At 52.3% G+C, this 21,787-nt stretch overlaps 1 protein-coding gene across 1 annotated transcript in view; it reads right to left on the bottom strand.

Annotated features, from left to right (window-relative positions):
- LOC140719328 (butyrophilin subfamily 3 member A3-like) overlaps nucleotides 1–21,787 on the bottom strand; it is a 38,377-nt gene continuing 16,590 nt past the window's right edge. Inside the window, exons 5-12 of the mRNA XM_073033889.1 lie at nucleotides 21,431–21,550; nucleotides 20,291–20,317; nucleotides 17,626–17,652; nucleotides 16,492–16,512; nucleotides 14,871–14,891; nucleotides 10,202–10,228; nucleotides 7,655–7,681; nucleotides 1–3,637 (exon numbers count right to left, since the gene is read on the bottom strand). Of these exons, the coding sequence (XP_072889990.1) occupies nucleotides 3,123–3,637; nucleotides 7,655–7,681; nucleotides 10,202–10,228; nucleotides 14,871–14,891; nucleotides 16,492–16,512; nucleotides 17,626–17,652; nucleotides 20,291–20,317; nucleotides 21,431–21,550 (785 nt within the window). The 3' untranslated portion in view covers nucleotides 1–3,122. The remainder of the gene's footprint in view (nucleotides 3,638–7,654; nucleotides 7,682–10,201; nucleotides 10,229–14,870; nucleotides 14,892–16,491; nucleotides 16,513–17,625; nucleotides 17,653–20,290; nucleotides 20,318–21,430; nucleotides 21,551–21,787) is intronic.

Below are 21,787 nucleotides of genomic sequence, written 5' to 3'. Positions count from 1 at the left end.
TTTTTGTTTAACAAGCTTTTATTACAAATACATACAAGGAATCAGGAGGTCATCATCCCACTAAGCACATCCGTGCATTTAGAAAAAATTATCATTCAGGACAAGAAGGTAGTGCACAGGTAGTTCATACCGGTCAAAGGGGCAGGCATGACAGACAAAATCTAATGTTACTTCTTACAGAGACACAAAATGAATGTTCATATTCATTTACAAACATACTTCATTTGGAAAATACACTATCAGAGCCAAGCACTTTAAACTGATTACATCACCAGCGAGTTTGAGACTAGGAAAGGTATCAATAAAATTGAAGTAGTGCAGAGAGATTTACAAGGACATTGTCAGGACTTGGGGACCTGCGTAATAGAAAATGGTTGAATTGGTGAGGACTTTATTCCGCAGAGCAGGGGTCCATAGGATTCCTGGGTTAACGGTACTTCTCCATGATATAAAAGAAGTTGGGAACCCCTACCCCAGGGCATAGGAGAATTGAGGGGAGATTTGATGGAAATATACAAAATTAGGGGTATAGATAGGGTAAATGTAATCAGGCTTTTTCCATTGAAATTGGGTGAGGTGAGAACTAAAGGTCATTGGTTAAGGGTGAAAAGTGAAATGTTTGAGGCCAACATGAGGGGAGGATTTCACTCAGAGGATGGTGAAGGTGCGGCACAAGTTGCCAGTTGAAGTGGTGGATGTCGGTTCAATAGCATCATTCAAGGAAATCGGAATCGTACTTGGATGGGAGGGCGATAGAGGGCAATGGTCTGGGTGCAGGTCGATGGGACTAGGAGCAAGGAGTAACTGGACCGAAGATCCTGTTGGTGGTCTAATCCTGCCAAGGCCAGTCACAAAGAGCCTTGGTGAGTCTCCAGCTGCAATGTTTTGTACAAGTCTACTAGTAAGGATTAGAGAACACAGCACAGAACTGGACAGCAGAGCAAGGGACGCCCTACTATACTAATCCCATTTGCCCACATCCCTCCAGGCCTGTCCTACTCAATTGCCTGTCCAAATTGCTTAAGGTTGTCATTGCTGGGGGAGGTAGTGGGGATGAGATCCCACAACCTATTAAATACTCCCAACGATGAGCGTCTGAAAGAGCCTGTGACAACCCAGTCCAGCTCCTGGCCTCCACGTCTGGCTCAGCTACTAACGCCAGGGGAATTGTGTCTACAGCCAGAAGGGCAAAGGTGGGTTACTGGTGCCTGAAATCCAGTCAGTCTGGGCAGATGAGGCACGTCAGCTGTGGAGGGCAGCTCACCTGGAAGGAACTCTCTGATCTCAAACCTCCACTACCTTTTTATACTTTTACAGAGAATCAGAACAACCAGTGCCTATTGGTCAGCTGACATCAATCCCAGGCTGGCGTTAATTTATCAGCCATTGTTCCTACCGTTGTCTCGAAAGCTCGTTGTGTAAATAGTTGCGCATTGAGATGCACTGTTCAGTTTTGTAATTGTCTGGTATTACTGAGTAAAGGTTTACTTCAAGTTCCTGCTTTGTCTATATCTATATACTAAAGGGGTTATGAAAGAGTAGTTGATATTTACACAGAAGTAGATAATTCTGATAAGAACAAATAAACCTGTAATTTATAATTTACTATATCTCACCTCCATTCCACAATGTGAGGGAGTAAAATGCTTTGCATTATGACTCTGTTGCAATGTTCAGACATAAATCTTATGGCTTGTAGAAAGAAGCTGTCCCATGGACTATTGACCCTGGCTTTAATGCTGTGGTAGCATTTGGCAGACGGAAGCAGCTGAAACTACTAGTGGCTGGTGTCCACTAGAAACTATCGGTGCCCCCGATGAACTACCAGGCCTTCTTTCTGCACCTGCTTCTATAAACGTTCTCAATGGAGGGAAGTTCACATCCCCAGATGCACTGGGCTGTCCGCACGACTCTGCAGTGTCCAGCTTTCAAGGTTGGTGCAGTTTCTGTACCAGCTGGTACAGTCGGTATACTGTCAATGGTGCCTTTAGGAACTTGGCAAAACGTCAAACAATTTAGGGAGAAAGTTACAATGTTCAACAATACTGCCACATACAGTGTGTAGCGCAGGAGTTACAGGCTTTCCTTGACTATCTGGAGTTCACATTAATTCACACACTCCTGGGTGCATTTCAGAATGAACAACAGCAGACACGGCGGGTTGTGTGGGTGGGGGGCATCTTAGTGTGGTCACTGGGAACCCCATCAGAAAGTTATTCTGCTGTGATTGGTAGCTAACCCCATTGGATAGATCAGTAAGGAGTTTCCTTTGCATGGTTTCCTTTGGGTGCCTCAGTTTCTTCCCACAGTCCAAACTGTCCCGAGATTAGGCCAGGGTTAAATTGGGAGTTGCTAGGCAGCGTGGCCAGTTGGAAGGGCCAGTTCCACGTTGTAGCTCAATACGTTTTAAAAGATGGAAATGAACGAACAGTCAATGTTCCAGGCAAAGACGCTTCTTTGGTAATGAAGGGTGAAGGTGCCAGAATAAGAAGGTGGGAGATGGGAAGGAGTACAGGCAAGACGTTGATAGGTGAAGCCGGGTGGGTGGGGGAGGAGGATGAAGTAAGAAGCTGGGAGGTGATAGGTGGAAGAGTTAAGGGGCTGAAGTGACTGCTTCAGTGACTCCTCAGGGACTGCAGAGGTTCAAGAAGGCAGCTGATCATCACCTTCTCATGGGCAACTAGGGATGTGAATAACTGCTGGCAGCTGGTGATGCCTACATCCCGTACATGAATAAATAAAAAATAAAATTTCCCTACGACTGTTGTGAGACTCACTGATTTATAGACCCAACCCCCCCCCCCCCCCTTCCCCTCCCTACATTTTTTATTATTCTGGCATCTTTTCAGCCCTGATGAAGGTTCTCAGCCCGAAACTTTGACTGTTTACTCATTTCTGTAGACAAAGCCTGATCTGTTGAATTGTTCCTGGATTTTGAGTTCTTTGTGTTGCTCCGGATTTCCAGCATCTGCAGAATCTCTGGTGTTCATGATCTCCGCAGCATTCTGTAAAAGTCATTTGGAGTTTTCCAGAATTGAAATTACTGGTTAGTGAACTTAGAAGTGAATTCCCCAGTTGGCCACAGGGTTCCTCCTGTAGTAACATGCTCACCTCCTGAAGAGTCAAATGGGGGAGATCTTCATTTTCTCCTGTGACCCCCAGGGACTGAAGAAGGGGTAGACTTTTTCAGTAAATTTGGCTCGAAATGAATACATGTGGGCCATGGCTTCGGCATCAAATATGTGGATCGTGCCCAGGTTGTGGTCGACGTAAACGCCAATGGTCTCAGCAGCGGCCATCCCCTCCAGTGGCGTGGGGAACTCGTCATTGGCCTCGTACAACTGGCCACGCTTGCCGATAGTCCAGATCCCGTTATCGGGGCTCAGGGTGACCCAGTCGTTCTTGGGGATGGACGCGTAGGCCGCCCCCAGGTCCCAGTCAGGCTTATTACCCACGGACACCTCCCAGTATTGCCTGCCGCTGTCGTAGCCCTCACAGGCCATCACAAAGAGCCTGGCGTTGAAACGCTTGGAGTTGTCCTTCTTCTCCTTCCATTCCTCAGTGAACGAGACACTCAGGTGGTCGTCTGAGATGATCAGGTATGGGTTGGCGGTGTCTGGGTCAAAGGTGATCGACACTGTGGAAAGAGGCAGAGACCGGAGGTTAAGCCTGGGGGCCTGCATCACCCGCGCTCAGTGACACAAAGTTTCAGGTAGTTCCGGCGGAACAAATACATGCGGCTGGAGGCTTCCATGGTCCCTCCTCCTCTGGCGGCAGCCCCAACCACTCTGCGGCGGTCCCTCCCCACCTCACAGACCCCCCTTCTTCCAGCACGTCTCTTCCCTTGGCAGTATGCCACCGTTCCACCTCCCCCCCAGCCCCAAATCTGTCTCAACAGCCCTCAGCAACACTCATCCCTCCTCTTTCAGCCCCTTGCCTCTCTGCATGGCCCCTCCCACACCTTCCCACCCAGCCCCTTTACTCCAGATCAGCCCCGCCTCACCTCCTGGGGGCACTCCCACCTCCCAAGCTGCAATACTCTGCCCTGAAACACCAAAGCCTTTGAGTGGAAAATGCTAGGAAAGGTAGTGGACACGGCCCAGTCCGTCATGGGTAAAGCCCTCCCCACCGCTGAGCACATCTACACGGAATGCTGTCACAGGATAACAGCATCAAGGAAACCCACCACCCAGGCCGTGCTCTCGTCTCACTGCTGTCATCAGTCAGGAGGTACAGGAGCCTCAGGAGTCCCACCACCCAGGCCGTGCTCTCGTCTCACTGCTGTCATCAGTCAGGAGGTACAGGAGCCTCAGGAGTCCCACCACCCAGGCCGTGCTCTCGACTCACTGCTGTCATCAGTCAGGAGGTACAGGAGCCTCAGGAATCCCACCACCCAGGCCATGCTCTCGTCTCACTGCTGTCATCAGTCAGGAGGTACAGGAGCCTCAGGAGTCCCACTACCCAGGCCGTGCTCTCGTCTCACTGCTGTCAGCAGGCAGGAGGTACAGGAGCCTCAGGAAACCCACCACCCAGGCCGTGCTCTCGTCTCAATGCTGTCATCAGTCAGGAGTACAGGAGCCTCAGGAGTCCCACCACCCAGGCCGTGCTCTCGTCTCACTGCTGTCATCAGTCAGGAGGTACAGGAGCCTCAGGAGTCCCACCACCCAGGCCGTGCTCTCGTCTCACTGCTGTCATCAGTCAGGAGGTACAGGAGCCTCAGGAGTCCCACCACCCAGGCCGTGCTCTCGTCTCACTGCTGTCATCAGTCAGGAGGTACAGGAGCCTCAGGAAACCCACCACCCAGGCCGTGCTCTCGTCTCACTGCTGTCATCAGTCAGGAGGTACAGGAGCCTCAGGAGTCCCACCACCCAGGCCGTGCTCTCGTCTCACTGCTGTCATCAGTCAGGAGGTACAGGAGCCTCAGGAAACCCACCACCCAGGCCGTGCTCTCGTCTCACTGCTGTCATCAGTCAGGAGGTACAGGAGCCTCAGGAGTCCCACCACCCAGGCCGTGCTCTCGTCTCACTGCTGTCATCAGTCAAGAGGTACAGGGGCCTCAGGAGTCCCACCACCCAGGCCGTGCTCTCGTCTCACTGCTGTCATCAGTCAGGAGGTACAGGAGCCTCAGGAGTCCCACCACCCAGGCCGTGCTCTCGTCTCACTGCTGTCATCAGTCAGGAGGTACAGGGGCCTCAGGAGTCCCACCACCCAGGCCGTGCTCTCGTCTCACTGCTGTCATCAGTCAGGAGGTACAGGAGCCTCAGGAGTCCCACCACCCAGGCCGTGCTCTCGTCTCACTGCTGTCATCAGTCAGGAGGTACAGGAGCCTCAGGAATCCCACCACCCAGGCCATGCTCTCGTCTCACTGCTGTCATCAGTCAGGAGGTACAGGAGCCTCAGGAGTCCCACTACCCAGGCCGTGCTCTCGTCTCACTGCTGTCAGCAGGCAGGAGGTACAGGAGCCTCAGGAAACCCACCACCCAGGCCGTGCTCTCGTCTCAATGCTGTCATCAGTCAGGAGTACAGGAGCCTCAGGAGTCCCACCACCCAGGCCGTGCTCTCGTCTCACTGCTGTCATCAGTCAGGAGGTACAGGAGCCTCAGGAGTCCCACCACCCAGGCCGTGCTCTCGTCTCACTGCTGTCATCAGTCAGGAGGTACAGGAGCCTCAGGAGTCCCACCACCCAGGCCGTGCTCTCGTCTCACTGCTGTCATCAGTCAGGAGGTACAGGAGCCTCAGGAAACCCACCACCCAGGCCGTGCTCTCGTCTCACTGCTGTCATCAGTCAGGAGGTACAGGAGCCTCAGGAGTCCCACCACCCAGGCCGTGCTCTCGTCTCACTGCTGTCATCAGTCAGGAGGTACAGGAGCCTCAGGAGTCCCACCACCCAGGCCGTGCTCTCGTCTCACTGCTGTCATCAGTCAGGAGGTACAGGAGCCTCAGGAAACCCACCACCCAGGCCGTGCTCTCGTCTCACTGCTGTCATCAGTCAGGAGGTACAGGAGCCTCAGGAGTCCCACCACCCAGGCCGTGCTCTCGTCTCACTGCTGTCATCAGTCAGGAGGTACAGGAGCCTCAGGAGTCCCACCACCCAGGCCGTGCTCTCGTCTCACTGCTGTCATCAGTCAGGAGGTACAGGAGCCTCAGGAAACCCACCACCCAGGCCGTGCTCTCGTCTCACTGCTGTCATCAGTCAGGAGGTACAGGAGCCTCAGGAGTCCCACCACCCAGGCCGTGCTCTCGTCTCACTGCTGTCATCAGTCAAGAGGTACAGGGGCCTCAGGAGTCCCACCACCCAGGCCGTGCTCTCGTCTCACTGCTGTCATCAGTCAGGAGGTACAGGAGCCTCAGGAGTCCCACCACCCAGGCCGTGCTCTCGTCTCACTGCTGTCATCAGTCAGGAGGTACAGGGGCCTCAGGAGTCCCACCACCCAGGCCGTGCTCTCGTCTCACTGCTGTCATCAGTCAGGAGGTACAGGAGCCTCAGGAGTCCCACCACCCAGGCCGTGCTCTCGTCTCACTGCTGTCATCAGTCAGGAGGTACAGGAGCCTCAGGAGTCCCACCACCCAGGCCGTGCTCTCGTCTCACTGCTGTCATCAGTCAGGAGGTACAGGGGCCTCAGGAGTCCCACCACCCAGGCCGTGCTCTCGTCTCACTGCTGTCATCAGTCAGGAGGTACAGGGGCCTCAGGAAACCCACCACCCAGGCCGTGCTCTCGTTTCACTGCTGTCACCTTCAGTCAGGAGGTACAGGGGCCTCAGGAAACCCACCACCCAGGCCGTGCTCTCGTCTCACTGCTGTCATCAGTCAGGAGGTACAGGGGCCTCAGGAGTCCCACCACCCAGGCCGTGCTCTCGTCTCACTGCTGTCATCAGTCAGGAGGTACAGGGGCCTCAGGAAACCCACCACCCAGGCCGTGCTCTCGTTTCACTGCTGTCACCTTCAGTCAGGAGGTACAGGGGCCTCAGGAAACCCACCACCCAGGCCGTGCTCTCGTCTCACTGCTGTCATCAGTCAGGAGGTACAGGAGCCTCAGGAAACCCACCACCCAGGCCGTGCTCTCGTCTCACTGCTGTCATCAGTCAGGAGGTACAGGAGCCTCAGGAAACCCACCACCAGGTTCAGGAACGGTTATTAATCCCTCAGTCATTGGGCTCTTGAACCAGAGGGAATAACTTCACCCGCTCCAGCACTGAACTGTTCCCACAACCTATGGACTCACTTTCAAGGACTCTTCATCTCAGGTTCTCGATATTTATTGTTAATTTATTATTGTTTTTCTCTCTTTTTGTATTAGCAGTTTGTTGTCTTTTGCACATGGGTTGTTTGTCTGTCTTGTTAGATATGGTCTTTTACTGATTCTATTATTTTTCTTTGTATTTACTGTGAAGGGCCACAAGAAAATTAATCTCAGGGTTGTACCTGGAGACGCAAGAGAACTTTGATAATAAATTTACTTTGAACTGAACGCACACCTCTTGTTCCCCATGACGAACACACCCCCAAGATGGCACCTCCTCCTCCCCTCCCCCTGATGGCATTCCCACACTCCGCTCTCCCCACCTCCAGCCCTTCCTGCAATGGGAAGCCCACCAGGTCATGACCGTGCTGAAATATTGGGTCAACTCGAGTTATCAATAACACGGCACTCACCTGCAGCATCGATGACTCTCTCTGCGGCTGAAAACACAAAGAAACCAGAGTTGAACTATCTCCAAACCAACCAGCTCAGCCAAGGGTACACAAGCCCCACCCGTAAACACCTCTGTAATGCTGAAGGGTTTGGTAGGATTACAGTGAAATGTGCCCATTTGTATTAACGGCCAACATAGTCCGAGGATTCTGCTGGGCAGTTCGTGAGTCAAGCCACACTTCCAGTGCCAACACAGCACGCCCACAGCTACACGAGCCCTAACCCGTGGGAATGTGGGAGGAAACCCACGCGGTCACAATGTGAACGTACCAGCTCCTGATAGACAGCGGTGGGAATCGAACCCCACTGCCATGCTGGGTGAATCAGTGTCAGACAGCCGTTCCTTCACTGCCTCCACCACGGGCTTCAGATTTCTCACAATGAGATGGCAGCTCGGCAGACCTAACGCTTCCTGTATAGAACTTGGACCAGTACAGCACAGGAACAGGCCATTCGGCCCACACTGTTATGCCGATCCAATTGAATTAGTAAACAAAAGGGACAACCTAACTATTCCCTTCTGCCTACACAATGTCCATATCCCTCCATTTTGCTCACATTCGTGTGCCTGTCTAAACGGCTTTTAAAGTCTCCAACGTACCTGCCTCTCCCACCCCAGGCAGAGTATTCCAGGCACCCACTCTCTGTGTAAAAAACAACTTTGCCCCTCACATCTCCTTTGAACTTTCCCCTTCTCATCTTAAATGATATCAGGCATGGAAAAAGATACTGTCTGTCTACTTCATCTATGCCTTGCCTAATCTTATAAACCTGCACCAGTTCTCTCAGCCTCTGTTGATGAAGTGAAATCAACCTAAATTTGTCCAACCTCTCGTTATAATCCAGGCAGAATCAAGGTCAACCTCCTGCACCCTCTCCAAGGACTCGACATCTTTCCCATAATGGGGTGACCACAACTGTATGCATACTCCAGCAGTGGCTAACTAGAGTTTTACAATACTGGGGTTGACAGTGAGGGCTCAGGGTCATTTAATTCAGCTTCTGGCTGTGCGGCATGAGAAAGAGGATCCTCAGTTGCGATGTGGAATTCCCTTCAACACAAGACAGAACTGCCACTGTAATGGAGCTGTTCCTGGTTCACACCAGACCAACAGGGGAGAGGTGATGGCAAAACGCACCCCATTCACCCCAAACTACAGACTCCTTGTGAGTAGAGTACAGGGTGGTGGAACAGTAGGATCTTGGGGTTCATGTCCACAGATCCCTCCAAATTGATGAGCAAGTTGATAGGATTGTTAAGACGTATCGTGTGTTGGCCCTCGTTGTTGGTGGATTGAATTCAAGGAGCTCCAAGATAATGTTGCAACCCTAAAAATCCCCGTTTAGGCAACACTTGTAATACTGTTCAGTTCCAGTCATCTCACTATAGGAACGTTTAGAGAGGGTGCAGAGGAGATTCACCAGGATGCTGCCTGGATTAGAGAGGGTGCAGAGGAGATTCACCAGGATGCTGCCTGGATTAGAGAGGGTGCAGAGGAGACTTATCAGGATGCTGCCTGGATTAGAGAGGGTGCAGAGGAGATTTACCAGGATGCTGCCTGGATTAGAGAGGGTGCAGAGGAGATTTACCAGGATGCTGCCTGGATTAGAGAGGGTGCAGAGGAGACTTACCAGGATGCTGCCTGGATTAGAGAGGTGGCAGAGGAGATTTACCAGGATGCTGCCTGGATTAGAGAGGGTGCAGAGGAGATTTACCAGGATGCTGCCTGGATTAGAGAGGGTGCAGAGGAGATTTACCAGAATGCTGCCTGGATTAGAGAGGGTGCAGAGGAGATTTACCAGGATGCTGCCTGGATTAGAGAGGATGCAGAGGAGATTTACTAGGATGCTGCCTGGATTAGAGAGCAGGTCCTATGAGGCCAGGTTGAGTGAGTTAGGGCTTTTCTCTTTGAAGCAAAGGAGGATGAGGTGACTTCGTAAAGACGATAAGAGACATAGGTTGAGCTAGAGACTTTTCTCGCAGGGTGGAAAGGACTAATACGAGAGGGTATAATTTTACAGTGATCGGAGGAATGTATGGAGGGATGGGTAAGAATGGATGATATTAAAAAATGGAGGGCAACGTGGAATGTAAGAGATCTTAAGAGTAGTTTAAAAGATCAGCACAAGGCTGACGGGCTGTACTGTGCTGTACTGTTCATGTTCTGAATATACCCTTCCCAGGGCGTGCAGCACTACACACTCCGTTAGCGGGAGGGGAGATGTGAAGACAGACACTTTCACTTTGTGGAAAGTGCTGTGTCATTGACCAGATATCAGCTTTGGATATGGCAGATGGACATCGGTTCAGCACTGGCCCAAGGAGAAATCCTCCCACCCCACCAGGTCTTTAGAACTGGCATCTCTGGACGTACTGTCTCCATCGAAGATGGCTCTGTCACTTCAAGTTCCAGAGCTTAGTGTGGGGGTTTGTTTCTCAGCTCCAAAGTGAGAAGCAGAGTGTCCCATTGCAGGCTAGCCACAGTCTGGACTGTTTGAGACCTTACCTTCTGTGGACAGCCGCTGCTCCAGATCTGTAACAAAAGAGATGAGATTTCGGTTAACGAAACACCAGATTGTTAATGGCTCTGCACAAGCTCCATCACAAAGGGACGTCAGCACCCTGGCTTTCTGCCCTTCTCGCTGCTGTCACCAGGCAGGAGGTCCAGGAGCCCCAGGAGCCGCAGCACCAGGCTCAGTAAGGGTTATTACCCGGTAACTATCAGGCTCCTGAGCTGGTGTGGATAACTTCACTCAGCTCAACACTGAACCGATTCCACAACCTACAGACTCGCCTCAAGGACTCCACAACTCACGTTCTCAGTATTATTTATTTACTTCATTATCCTTTGCACAACTCGTCTTCTTTTGCATGTTGGTCATCAGTCTTTGTTATTTATAAATTTTCATTAATTCTTTATTTCCTTATTCTCCTGTGAATGCCCGCAAGAAAAAGAATCTCAGGGTTTATGTGGTGACCTATGGATACACTGACAATAAACTTATGTTGAACTCTGAAGCAGAAACGGGCCCGACACGAACACATTCTGTCCACTCATGACATTGCCCGGTCCAGGCACTGCTGCCAAAGCATTCCCTTTCCCACTCAAACATCTGCATGAAACACCCTCGGGGTGGAGTTTGTGTAGATATGGGGGGGTGGGGTGAGGGAGAGGGGGAGAGGGGTGTGGAGGGAGAGATGGGGGTGAGGGGGGGGTGTGGGGGAGAGAGGGGTGGGGTGAGGGAGTGAGGGGAGGGGGGAGAGGGGTGTAAGGGGGGGAGGGGGGGAGAGGGAGAGGGGGGTGAGGGAGAGGGGGGCTGAGGGAGAGGGGGACTGAGGGAGAGGGGGACTGAGGGGAGAGGGGGACTGAGGGAGAGGGGGACTGACGGTGAGAGGGGGGTTGACGGAGAGAGGGGGGCTGTGAGAGAGGGGGGACTGAGGGAGAGGGGGGACTGACGGTGAGAGGGGGACTGACGGAGAGAGGGGGACTGACGGTGAGAGGGGGGTTGATGGAGAGAGGGGGGTTGACGGAGAGAGGGGGTGTGTGACGGAGAGAGGGGGGTTGACGGTGAGAGGGGGGGTTGACGGAGAGAGGGGGGTTGACGGAGAGAGGGGGGTGGTGTGACGGAGAGAGGGGGTTGACGGAGAGAGGGGGGTTGACGGAGAGAGGGGGGGTTGACGGAGAGAGAGGGGGGTTGACGGTGAGAGGGGGGGTTGACGGAGAGAGGGGGGTTGACGGAGAGAGGGGGGTTGACGGTGAGAGGGGGGTTGACGGAGAGAGGGGGACTGACGGTTGAGAGGGGGGGTTGACGGAGAGAGGGGGGGTTGACGGGAGAGAGGGGGGTTGACGGTGAGAGGGGGACTGACGGTGAGAGGGGGACTGACGGTGAGAGGGGGGACTGACGGTGAGAGGGGGGACTGACGGTGAGAGGGGGGGGTTGACGGAGAGAGGGGGGGTTGACGGTGAGAGGGGGTTGACGGAGAGAGGGGGGTTGACGGAGAGAGGGGGTTGACGGAGAGAGGGGGGGTTGACGGAGAGAGGGGGGTTGACGGAGAGAGGGGGGTTGACGGAGGAGAGGGGGGGTTGACGGTGAGAGGGGGGTTGACGGAGAGAGGGGGTTGACGGAGAGAGGGGGTTGACGGAGAGAGGGGTGTGGAGGGAGAGAGGGGTGGGGTGAGGGAGTGAGGGGGAGGGGGGAGAGGGGTGTAAGGGGGGGGGAGGGGGGAGAGGGAGAGGGGGTGAGGGGAGGAGGGGGGCTGAGGGAGAGGGGGACTGAGGGAGAGGGGGGACTGAGGGAGAGGGGGACTGAGGGAGAGGGGGGCTGTGAGAGAGGGGGACTGAGGGAGAGGGGGACTGACGGTGAGAGGGGGGACTGACGGAGAGAGGGGGGACTGACGGTGAGAGGGGGGTTGATGGAGAGAGGGGGGTTGACGGAGAGAGGGGGTGTGTGACGGAGAGAGGGGGGTTGACGGTGAGAGGGGGGTTGACGGAGAGAGGGGGGTTGACGGAGAGAGGGGGGTTGACGGAGAGAGGGGGTGTTGTGACGGAGAGGAGGGGGTTGACGGAGAGAGGGGGTTGACGGAGAGGAGGGGGGTTGACGGAGAGAGGGGGGTTGACGGTGAGAGGGGGGTTGACGGAGAGAGGGGGGTTGACGGAGAGAGGGGGGGTTGACGGTGAGAGGGGGGGTTGACGGAGAGAGGGGGACTGACGGTGAGAGGGGGGTTGACGGAGAGAGGTGGGTTGACGGAGAGAGGGGGGTTGACGGTGAGAGGGGGACTGACGGTGAGAGGGGGACTGACGGTGAGAGGGGGACTGACGGTGAGAGGGGGACTGACGGTGAGAGGGGGAGGGGGGACTGACGGTGAGAGGGGGACTGACGGTGAGAGGGGGGTTGACGGAGAGAGGGGGGTTGACGGTGAGAGGGGGGTTGACGGAGAGAGGGGGGTTGACGGAGAGAGGGGGTTGACGGAGAGAGGGGGGGTTGACGGAGAGAGGGGGTTGACGGAGAGAGGGGGGGTTGACGGAGAGAGGGGGGTTGACGGTGAGAGGGGGGTTGACGGAGAGAGGGGGTTGACGGAGAGAGGGGGTTGACGGAGAGAGGGGGTTGACGGAGAGAGGGGTGGGAGGGAGAGATGGGGGTGAGGGGGGTGGGGGGGAGAGAGGGGTGGGGGTGAGGGAGTGAGGGGGGAGGGGGAGGGGTGTGGGAGGGAGAGATGGGGGTGAAGGGGGGGTGGGGGAGAGAGGGGTGGGGTGAGGGAGTGAGGGGGGAGGGGGGAGAGGGGTGTAAGGGAGGGGAGGGGGGAGGGGGGAGGGAGAGGGGGAGCTGAGGGAGAGGGGGACTGAGGGGAGAGGGGGACTGAGGGAGAGGGGGACTGAGGGAGAGGTGGACTGAGGGAGAGGGGGGGCTGTGGGAGAGGGGGGGCTGTGGGAGAGGGGGGACTGAGGGAGAGGGGGGACTGAGGGAGAGGGGGACTGAGGGAGAGGGGGGACTGACGGTGAGAGGGGGGTTGACGGAGAGAAGGGGGGACTGACGGTGAGAGGGGGGTTGACGGAGAGAGGGGGGGTTGACGGAGAGAGGGGGGTTGACGGAGAGGAGGGGGGGTTGATGGAGAGAGGGGGTGTGTGACGGAGATAGATAGATGTTGGGGAGGAGAAGAGGCTTCACAGTTTCAGTGTCTTGATTTTGGGCAGTATTTAAACCGCGAAGTTCAAAATACATTATTTATTACCAAAGCGTGTATACTCTACACAACCTGAGGTTCATCTTCTTGCTGGCAGCCACAAAACAAATAAACTCAACGGAACCCACGGGGGGGGGGAAAACACAACAAAGACTGTCAAAACCATCTGTGCAAAAAAAAGAGCAAATTGTGCAAACAATTTTTAAAAAAGTGAACAAATAACCGACACAACGTGAACCGCAGAGTCTCCAAAAGTGAGGCCAGAGACACGGAGCCAATCCAGGGACCCGATGGCTGCAGGCCACAGTGGCACAGTCTCCAAGGTCCTGCTTCCAGATCTTCCCCGAGTGACTCCGATTTCCTCCCACAGTCTGCATAAATGAAAGCAGCTGGGATGTTCTGTTGACGTTGGTGACGCTGGTGGGGCCTAATTTAGAGTATTTTGTGGAGTTACATCACCTACTTACAGGAAATATGTCAATAAGTGAGAGAGTACAGAAGGTGTTTATGAGGACGTTGCGGGGACTTCAGGAGCTGAGTCACAGGAGAAGGCTGGATGGGTTAGGACGGCATGTTGTACTCCCCAATCAGGGCCAGCCACAAGTTCCAAGAATCATCTCCCAAGAAATCAGGAGCAAAATCAGAGACGATACAGGAAGAAAATTAAATTGGGTTAACATATGAGGAGCATTTGATGTATCTGGTCCTGTACTCACTGGAGTTTACAAGAATGAGGGGAGGGGAAATCATTGAAACATATTGGATACTGAAAGCCCTAGATAGAGTGGGTGTGGAGAGGATGTTTCCTTTGGGGGGGGGGGGGGCGGGGGAGTCTAGGACCAGAGGGCACAGATAGAGTGGATGTGGAGAGGCTGTTTCCTATAGTGGGGAGTCTAGGACCAGAGGACACAGATAGAGTGGATGTGGAGAGGATGTGGGTGTGGAGAGGATGTTTCCTTTGGGGGGGGGGGGCGGGGGAGTCTAGGACCAGAGGGCACAGATAGAGTGGATGTGGAGAGGCTGTTTCCTATAGTGGGGGAGTCTAGGACCAGAGGACACAGATAGAGTGGATGTGGAGAGGATGTTTCCTATAGTGGGGGAGTCTGGGACCAGAGGACACAGATAGAGTGGATGTGGAGAGGATGTTTCCTATAGCGGGGGAGTCTAGGACCAGAGGACAGAGCCTCAGAATAGAGGGACGTCCATTTAGAACAGAGATGAGGAGGAGTTTCTCTAGCCAGAGGGTGGTGAATCTGTGGATTTCATTGCCACAGACAGCTGTGGGGGCAAAGTCATTAAGTGTATTTAGACAAGAGGTTGATAGGTTCTTGATTAGTCAGGGCATCAAAGGTTATGGGGAGGAAGCAGGAGAATGGGGTTGAGATGGATAATAAATCATTCATGACGAAACAGCAGAACAGACGATGGGCTGAATGGCCTTATTCTGCTCCTGCGTCTTCAACCATTCCCCACACTGGTCAAGAGCAACTTACTATAATTATCCTTGGCATTTCCTGGAATGAAACAAAGAAAAAGAACAATTAATTCCATTGGGATCATTAGAGAGGAGAAATGCAGTATGGAACTTGACAAACAATTAGCTTTTCATTGACCAGCCTGGATCCAGGGGTCCCAGGACACATTCCCACACTGGCACTGGCACGAGGTACAGGAGGCTCAGGACTCTCACCACCAGGGTCAGGAACAGTTACCATTCCTCAATTATCAGGCTCTTCAACTAGAGGGGGTAACCTCACTCAACTTCACTTGCCCCATCACTGAAATGTTCCCACAACCTATGGACTCACTTTTGAGGACTCTTCATCTCATGTTCTCGATATTTATTGCTTATTTATTAATTATGATAAATACTTTGAGATTCCAGCCAATCAGATAATGGGATTGGCTAGGTCAAGAACACGAGTGGCATGGACTCTGAGGCGAAGGGCCTGTATCCACATTCTATTGATCTACGACCGCAGATACGTCGACTGGCACGGTAGTTTGATGGGCCAGCTATCACTGATCAGGATTCGATTCGCACCTCTGTCTGAAAGGAGTTTGTCACGTTCTCCCCATGACCATGTTGGTTTCCTCTGGGTGCTCTGGTTTCCTCCCACGGTCCAAAGACGTACTGGTTAACGTCAGAAAGCTGCGGGCATGCTATGCTGGCACCAGAAGCAAGATGGCTGCCCTGGCACATCCTTGTACTGTGTCGGTTGTTAATGCATTTCACTGTGTATTTCAATGTAACAAATAGGGCTCTTACTTACAGAGGGGAGAAGTAGGGGGTAGGGGTCCTTGGACTGACCCCTAAACCGATGGGCAGATATTGGAAGGAAGTGTACTTGCTGCTCCAGCCATCATGGTGACTAATCCTAGGGCAGTCAGCTCTGCTTTGACGGGAACTGATATGTCACCATAAACAGAAGAGGAAAGCAGCAGGAACAGGACAATTTCCTTGTCGCATTGCTGTTCAAGAATTGGCCTCTACATCATTATCATTATGTGCTGTGACATGGGCGATCATTGTTCTTGGCAAATTTTTCCACAGAAATGCTTTGCCATTGCCTTCTGGGCAGTGTCTTTACAAGACGGGTGACCCCAGCCATCATCAATACTCTTCAGAAATTGTCTGCCTGGCGTCAGTGGTCACATAACCAGGACTTGTGATCTGCACCGGCTGCCCATACGACCATCCACCACCTGCTCCCATGGCTTCACATCACCCTGATCGGTGGGGGTGAAGGGTGGAGGCAGCTTGGTGCTAAGCGGGTGCTACACCTTGTCCAGGGTGACTTGTAGGCTAGTGGAGGGAAGGAGCACCTTACTCTTTTGGCCTCTACAGTCACCTCCAAACACACGTCAGAGGAGCTGCACAAACACAATTATGATCAGCAAAATCGACAGACAACCAACACTATGCATTGCAATGTACTGCTGCCACAAAACAACAAATTTCACGACACGTGCGGGTGATGTTAAGCCCGATTCTGATTCTGAACACACAGTTAAAGTCAGAGACCCATGGAACATGCTGATAGAGTCCCCAGCAGCAGGATAACATCCCCCCAGGAGAAGTGGATATATGTCTATTTCATCAATAAAACTCACCCTCAAGGGTTTTCAATTTTTCTGAAATTAAAAGAGGAAGATGTTAGAATGAGCACAGAGATTGTGGCCTTGCCCTTCCCTGCCCCCCGCCCACACACGTGTCTTCTGTTAGGAAGCTGAACCATCAGCAGCTTCTCCAACTCGATACGCCCCACAAGAGGATCCCCATGGTAAGTTAACCCCAACTGTAATGAACCGGGCTGTCATCCCAAGACTTGGGCCTTCCCCTTGAGCAGGTGCTACCGAAGTGCCTTCTGGACACAAGGTAATCGTTCTAGGTGAAGGTGCTGCTGGCAAGGGAGTTCCTGGGTGAAAGAGGTACACAGAACAGTACAAGCCCTCCAGCTTACCATGTTGTGTCACCCCTTTAACTTTGACCTCCGAGATCAATCTAACCCTTCCCTCCCAATAACCCTCCTCTTTCTTTCACCCGTCTGCCTCTTAAATGCTCCTAATGAACTTGCCTCTAGCAGCACTCCAGGCAGTGTGTTCCACACACCCATCAGCTGCTCCCCACCACCATACTTTCCTCCAAACACCTTAAATTTATGGCCCCTCGTTCCTCCCTGGGAAAGCCTCCTCACTACAGGAAGGACGTGGAAGCTTTAGAGAGGGTACAGAGGAGATTTACCCGGATGCGGCCTGGAGCATCCTGGAGGATAGGTTGATAGAGGCGTACAGAATGACAAGAGGCCTAGATAGAGTGGACAGCCAGAGGCTCTTTCCCAGGGTGGAAATGGAATTACTGTAAGGTGATTGGAGGGAAGTATGGGGGTGGGGAAAATGTCAGCGGTAGGTTTTTGTTTTATTACACAGGGAGCGGAGGGAGGGTGGCATGAGGGAGGGTGGCTACCATGAGGGACATAGATAGACAGATGGTTGATAGAAAAATGGAGGGTTGTGTGGAAGAGAAGCGTTTGATTAATCTTGGACTGGCACAATAATGTGGACTGGAGGGCACGTACTGTTTCCTGATCTGTCTGCCTGGACTAAGCTGAACAGTGGAGAAGACGGTATCACGTTAGGAGCTCTGAATGATGCTCAAGGTCGTACTGGACCAGATCTACTTGACTACACGTCAAGAGGAAAACTCTAGATGTGAGATATGATGCAGGAAGAACTTCAGCCTCTTACCTATTTTGTTGATTATGGACTCATGTTCTGCAAGAACAGAAAAGAAGTGTCAAAAGCAAGCCGTTAGCAACAACTGATTGCATTTGTGTACAGTACTTTACAAAGCAAAGTGATATGGTGGGCAACCATTTTAATCCCTATCCCCGTTCCAACATATTGGTTCATGGCCTCTTTTGCTCCCCGTTTCTTTCTGGACACCAACTTCCACCCTGCCCTCAAATTCATCTGGTCCATTTCTGACACTTCCCTTCCCTTTCTTGATCTCGCTGTCTCTATCTCCAGAGACAGCTTATCCACCGATGTCTATTACAAACCCACAGACTCTCACAGCTACCTGGACTATAGCTCGTCCCACCCTGCTACTTGTAAAAACACCACCCCATTTTTCTCTCAATTCCTCCGACTCCACCGCATCTGCTCTCAGGCCGAGGCTTTTCATTCTAGAACGAAGAAAGGGGCTTCCATCAAAGCTGTCTCAACCACACCTCTTCCATTTCACAAATGTCTACTCTTACCCCATCTTTCCACCACCCTACGACGAATAGGATTCCTCTTGTCCTCACCTACCACCCCACCAGCCTCCGCATCCAGCACATAATTCTCTGAAACTTCTGCCACCTCCAATGGGATCACACCACCATCTTTCCCTCTTGCCCCCTACATTCTGCTCCTTACGTGACTCCCTTGTCCATTCGTCCCCCCCCCCCATCCCTTCCCACCGATCTCCCTCCTGGCACTTATCCTTGCAAGCGGAACAAGTCTGCCCCTGCCCTACACCTCCTCCCTCACTACCGTTCAGGGCCCCAAACAGTCCTTCCAGGTGAGGCGACACTTCACCCGTGAGTCTTTTGGGGTCATTTACTGTGTACGGTGCTCCCGGTGTGGCCTCTGGTATATCGGTGAGACCCCATGTAAATTCGGAGACCACTTCACTGAGCATTTATGCTCCATCCGCCTGAACAAGCAGGATCTCCCAGTGGCCACCCATTTTAATTCCACTTCCCAATCCCATACGGCCATCCATGGGCTCCTCCACTATCGCGATGAGGCCACACTTGGGTTGGAAGGGCAACACCTTATATCCCGTTTGGGTAGCCTCCAACCTGATGGCATGAACATTGATTTCTCGAACTTCCAGTATTGCCTCCCAACCCAACCCCTTCTCCATTTTCCATTCCTTTTCCCTCCCTCACCTTATCTCCTTGCCCGTCCATCATCTCCCTCTGGTGGTCCCTCCTTTTTTCTTTCTTCCGTGGCCTTCTGTCTCTTTCACCAATCAACTTCCCAAGCTCTTTACTTCATCCCTCCCCCTCCTTTTAAATCTACTCCTCAAGCTTTTCTTTCTCCAGTCCTGCCAAAGGGTCTCGGCCCGAAACGTCGACTGTACTCTTTTCCTTAGATGCTGCTTGAGCTGCTGAGTTCCTCCAGCATTCTGTGTGTGTTTCACCTGCAGATTTTCTCGTCAGCCATTTCGATCATGGGCACAAGCCTTCCCAGCATCTAGGACACCTTCAAAATGCATTGCTTCAAAAAGGCAGCATCCATCATTGAGGACCCCCATCACCCAGGACATGCCTCTCTCAAGGAGGTGGAAGAGGAGCCTGAATGTTTTAGGAACAGGTTCTTCCTCACCGCCATCAATGGACAATCAACCCATGAACACTACCTCACTACTTCTGCTCTCTTTTTTGCATTAGTTAATTTTTTCATACGTATATTTCTTACTGAGAATTATAGTGTTTTTTATTATGTATTGCAATGTACTGTTGCAACAGATTTCTACATATGCCAGTGATATTAAAACTGATTCTGATCAAGAAGGTCAGACAAGTGATTGAGATGAAAAGATATGGAGAACATATGATCGTCTAGTCTGGTCTCTGTTCATTTAAGGCCAAGTTCATTGTCATCTGAGTGTACATCTATACAACCAAACGAAAGAACAGACCACTCACACACAGCACATTAAACAAAACACTACCATTAATTGTGTCCTCTATTGGTCAGGGTCGACTGTGGATGTTGTTTCTCAGCTGGCAAGCAAGCCCACAATCCAGGGCAGTACGATACGGAGAACAAGCTGTTGCCCATGCAGCAGGCTCCCTCTCTCCACACCAGCAGAGACCAATACCATCTGGCACCAGCAGTGTGGCAGGAATTGCCAGTCAATGTGGAGTTTAATGCCGAGCTGCCTTAGGGACCCTAATTCTAGGTTTATTCCTTTGGGGTTTACTCCCAAGGACTTCCCCGTGAGTGGCTATAGGTGCAGGGCAGCGAGGGTTTGAGATCAGAGTTGTCCATGTCCTAGATAAGCTGCCGAGCCCCATCTGCCTGAAGTGACTGGTGTTAAGGTGCCAGTAACACACCTTTGCTCGTTCTCCTGAGAGCAGAATCAGTTCTGCCCGGTTTAATAGCTAAGCCACAGATGAAGACCAGGAGCTGGACTTGGTTTTCAGAGGCTCTTGGAGGTTTGTTTAGTTTTTCTATAGCCAGGGGATAAGATCCCATCTCCTATTACACGTTCCCAATGGCTCCCAATGCAGCTTACCATAAACAAGCTAGTAAAATAGAATTCAAAAATGCATGCAGTGCACAGCACAGGTAAATAGTGAACAGTCCATTTATAGAGGACTTGAACGTGAAACAAAGGAAAACGATTACTTACCAACAAGTGTGGGACGTCTGTACAACTCTGGAAGAGAACAGACAGGTGTGTAAACACTTTGCACTTCTCAGTATACCAACACGCGCATAGATATGACACTGTAAGGCAGGCTTTTAATCTGCCTGTGTACAATGAGGTCACACTCGGGAGAAACAGCTCACATTCCGCCTGGGTCACCTCCAACCAGATGGCATGAACATCGAGTTCTCTAACTTCCATCAATTTCTCCCTCTCTCTTCTTTTTTCCCATTCATCATTCTAGCTCCTTTCCCACCTCATCTCTTCTCCTCACCTGGCCATCGTCTCCCTCTGGTTCCCCTCCTCCTTCCCTTCTCCCAAGGTCCACTCTCCTCTCCTTCTTCTTCAGCCCTTTATCTCTTCCACCTCTCACCTCCCAGCTTCTTATTTCATACCCCTCCCCTTCTCACCCACCTTTCCCCTCACCTGGTCTCACCTATCCCCTGTCAACTGATGCTCCTCTCTCCATCCCCACTTCTTAATTCTGGCTTCTGCACCCCTCCTTTCCCATCCTGAGGAAGAGACCCCGACCAAAACACCAACTATTTATTCCCCTTCATAGGTGCCTCCAACATTCTGTGTCTGTTACTCTGAACTTCCAGCATCTGCAGAATCTCTTGTCTTTATGTGCACCAGTCTACTGTTGTAACACAATATGATACTCTACTGTGAACAAAATAGTCAAACGGTAACTCCACCGTTACTGGTACATTCACCATTCCTCCCTGTCCAATCAGCCTCCTTCCCAAGGACAACCACCGACAATGGACTGTTCCCCAACTCCCCACAGAACTCATAACCTGAAACTCACTTTGTAATCTGGATGTTTATCGCATTAAGTCCCAGAATCCTGATGTCATTTACGGCATCAGTGACTGGGGTTCAATTCCCAGCACTACCTGTGAGGTGTGTGTACGTTCTCCCTGTGACTGCGTGGGTTTCCTGCAGTTACTCCGGTTTCCTCCCACAGTCTGAAGACGTACCAGTTGGCAGGTTCATTGGTCACAAGAGCGTCATTGGGCGGTGTGCAGGCTCGTTGCGCCAGTGGGGCCTGTTACCGTGCTGTAAGATGGCACCATCTCAAACAGTGACAGAGAAATGACCAACAGTAGAGGTCCTTACCACTCGCGTCTGTCCGCTTCTTGTAGTAAAGCGCCCCAGCAGCCACAAGTACGATGAGCAGAAGGACGAAGAACACCATGAACACGCTGAAGAATTTTGAAACACGTGGGAAGAATTCATCTGGAGACAGGCGGGGAGAGAGAACACAAATTCAAATCTGACACAGCCGCTCAGTACGTCCGCCAACTCATGCACATGGTGCCTGCATTCACACAGCCCCCGTTACATTGAAATGTGCCCATTGAATCCCACATTCACAAATCCTCTCCATTTCTGCGTGCCATCTCTATGCGAGTCCAAATCTCATAGTGAAATAGTGTCTGTTCCTACCATTCCATCATGGCTGAATTTTTTTTT

The sequence above is a fragment of the Hemitrygon akajei genome, chromosome 2, assembly GCF_048418815.1.
Source record: "Hemitrygon akajei chromosome 2, sHemAka1.3, whole genome shotgun sequence".
In the NCBI taxonomy this organism is placed as follows: Eukaryota; Metazoa; Chordata; class Chondrichthyes; order Myliobatiformes; family Dasyatidae; genus Hemitrygon; species Hemitrygon akajei.
This window is presented reverse-complemented; position numbering and strand designations above follow the sequence as displayed.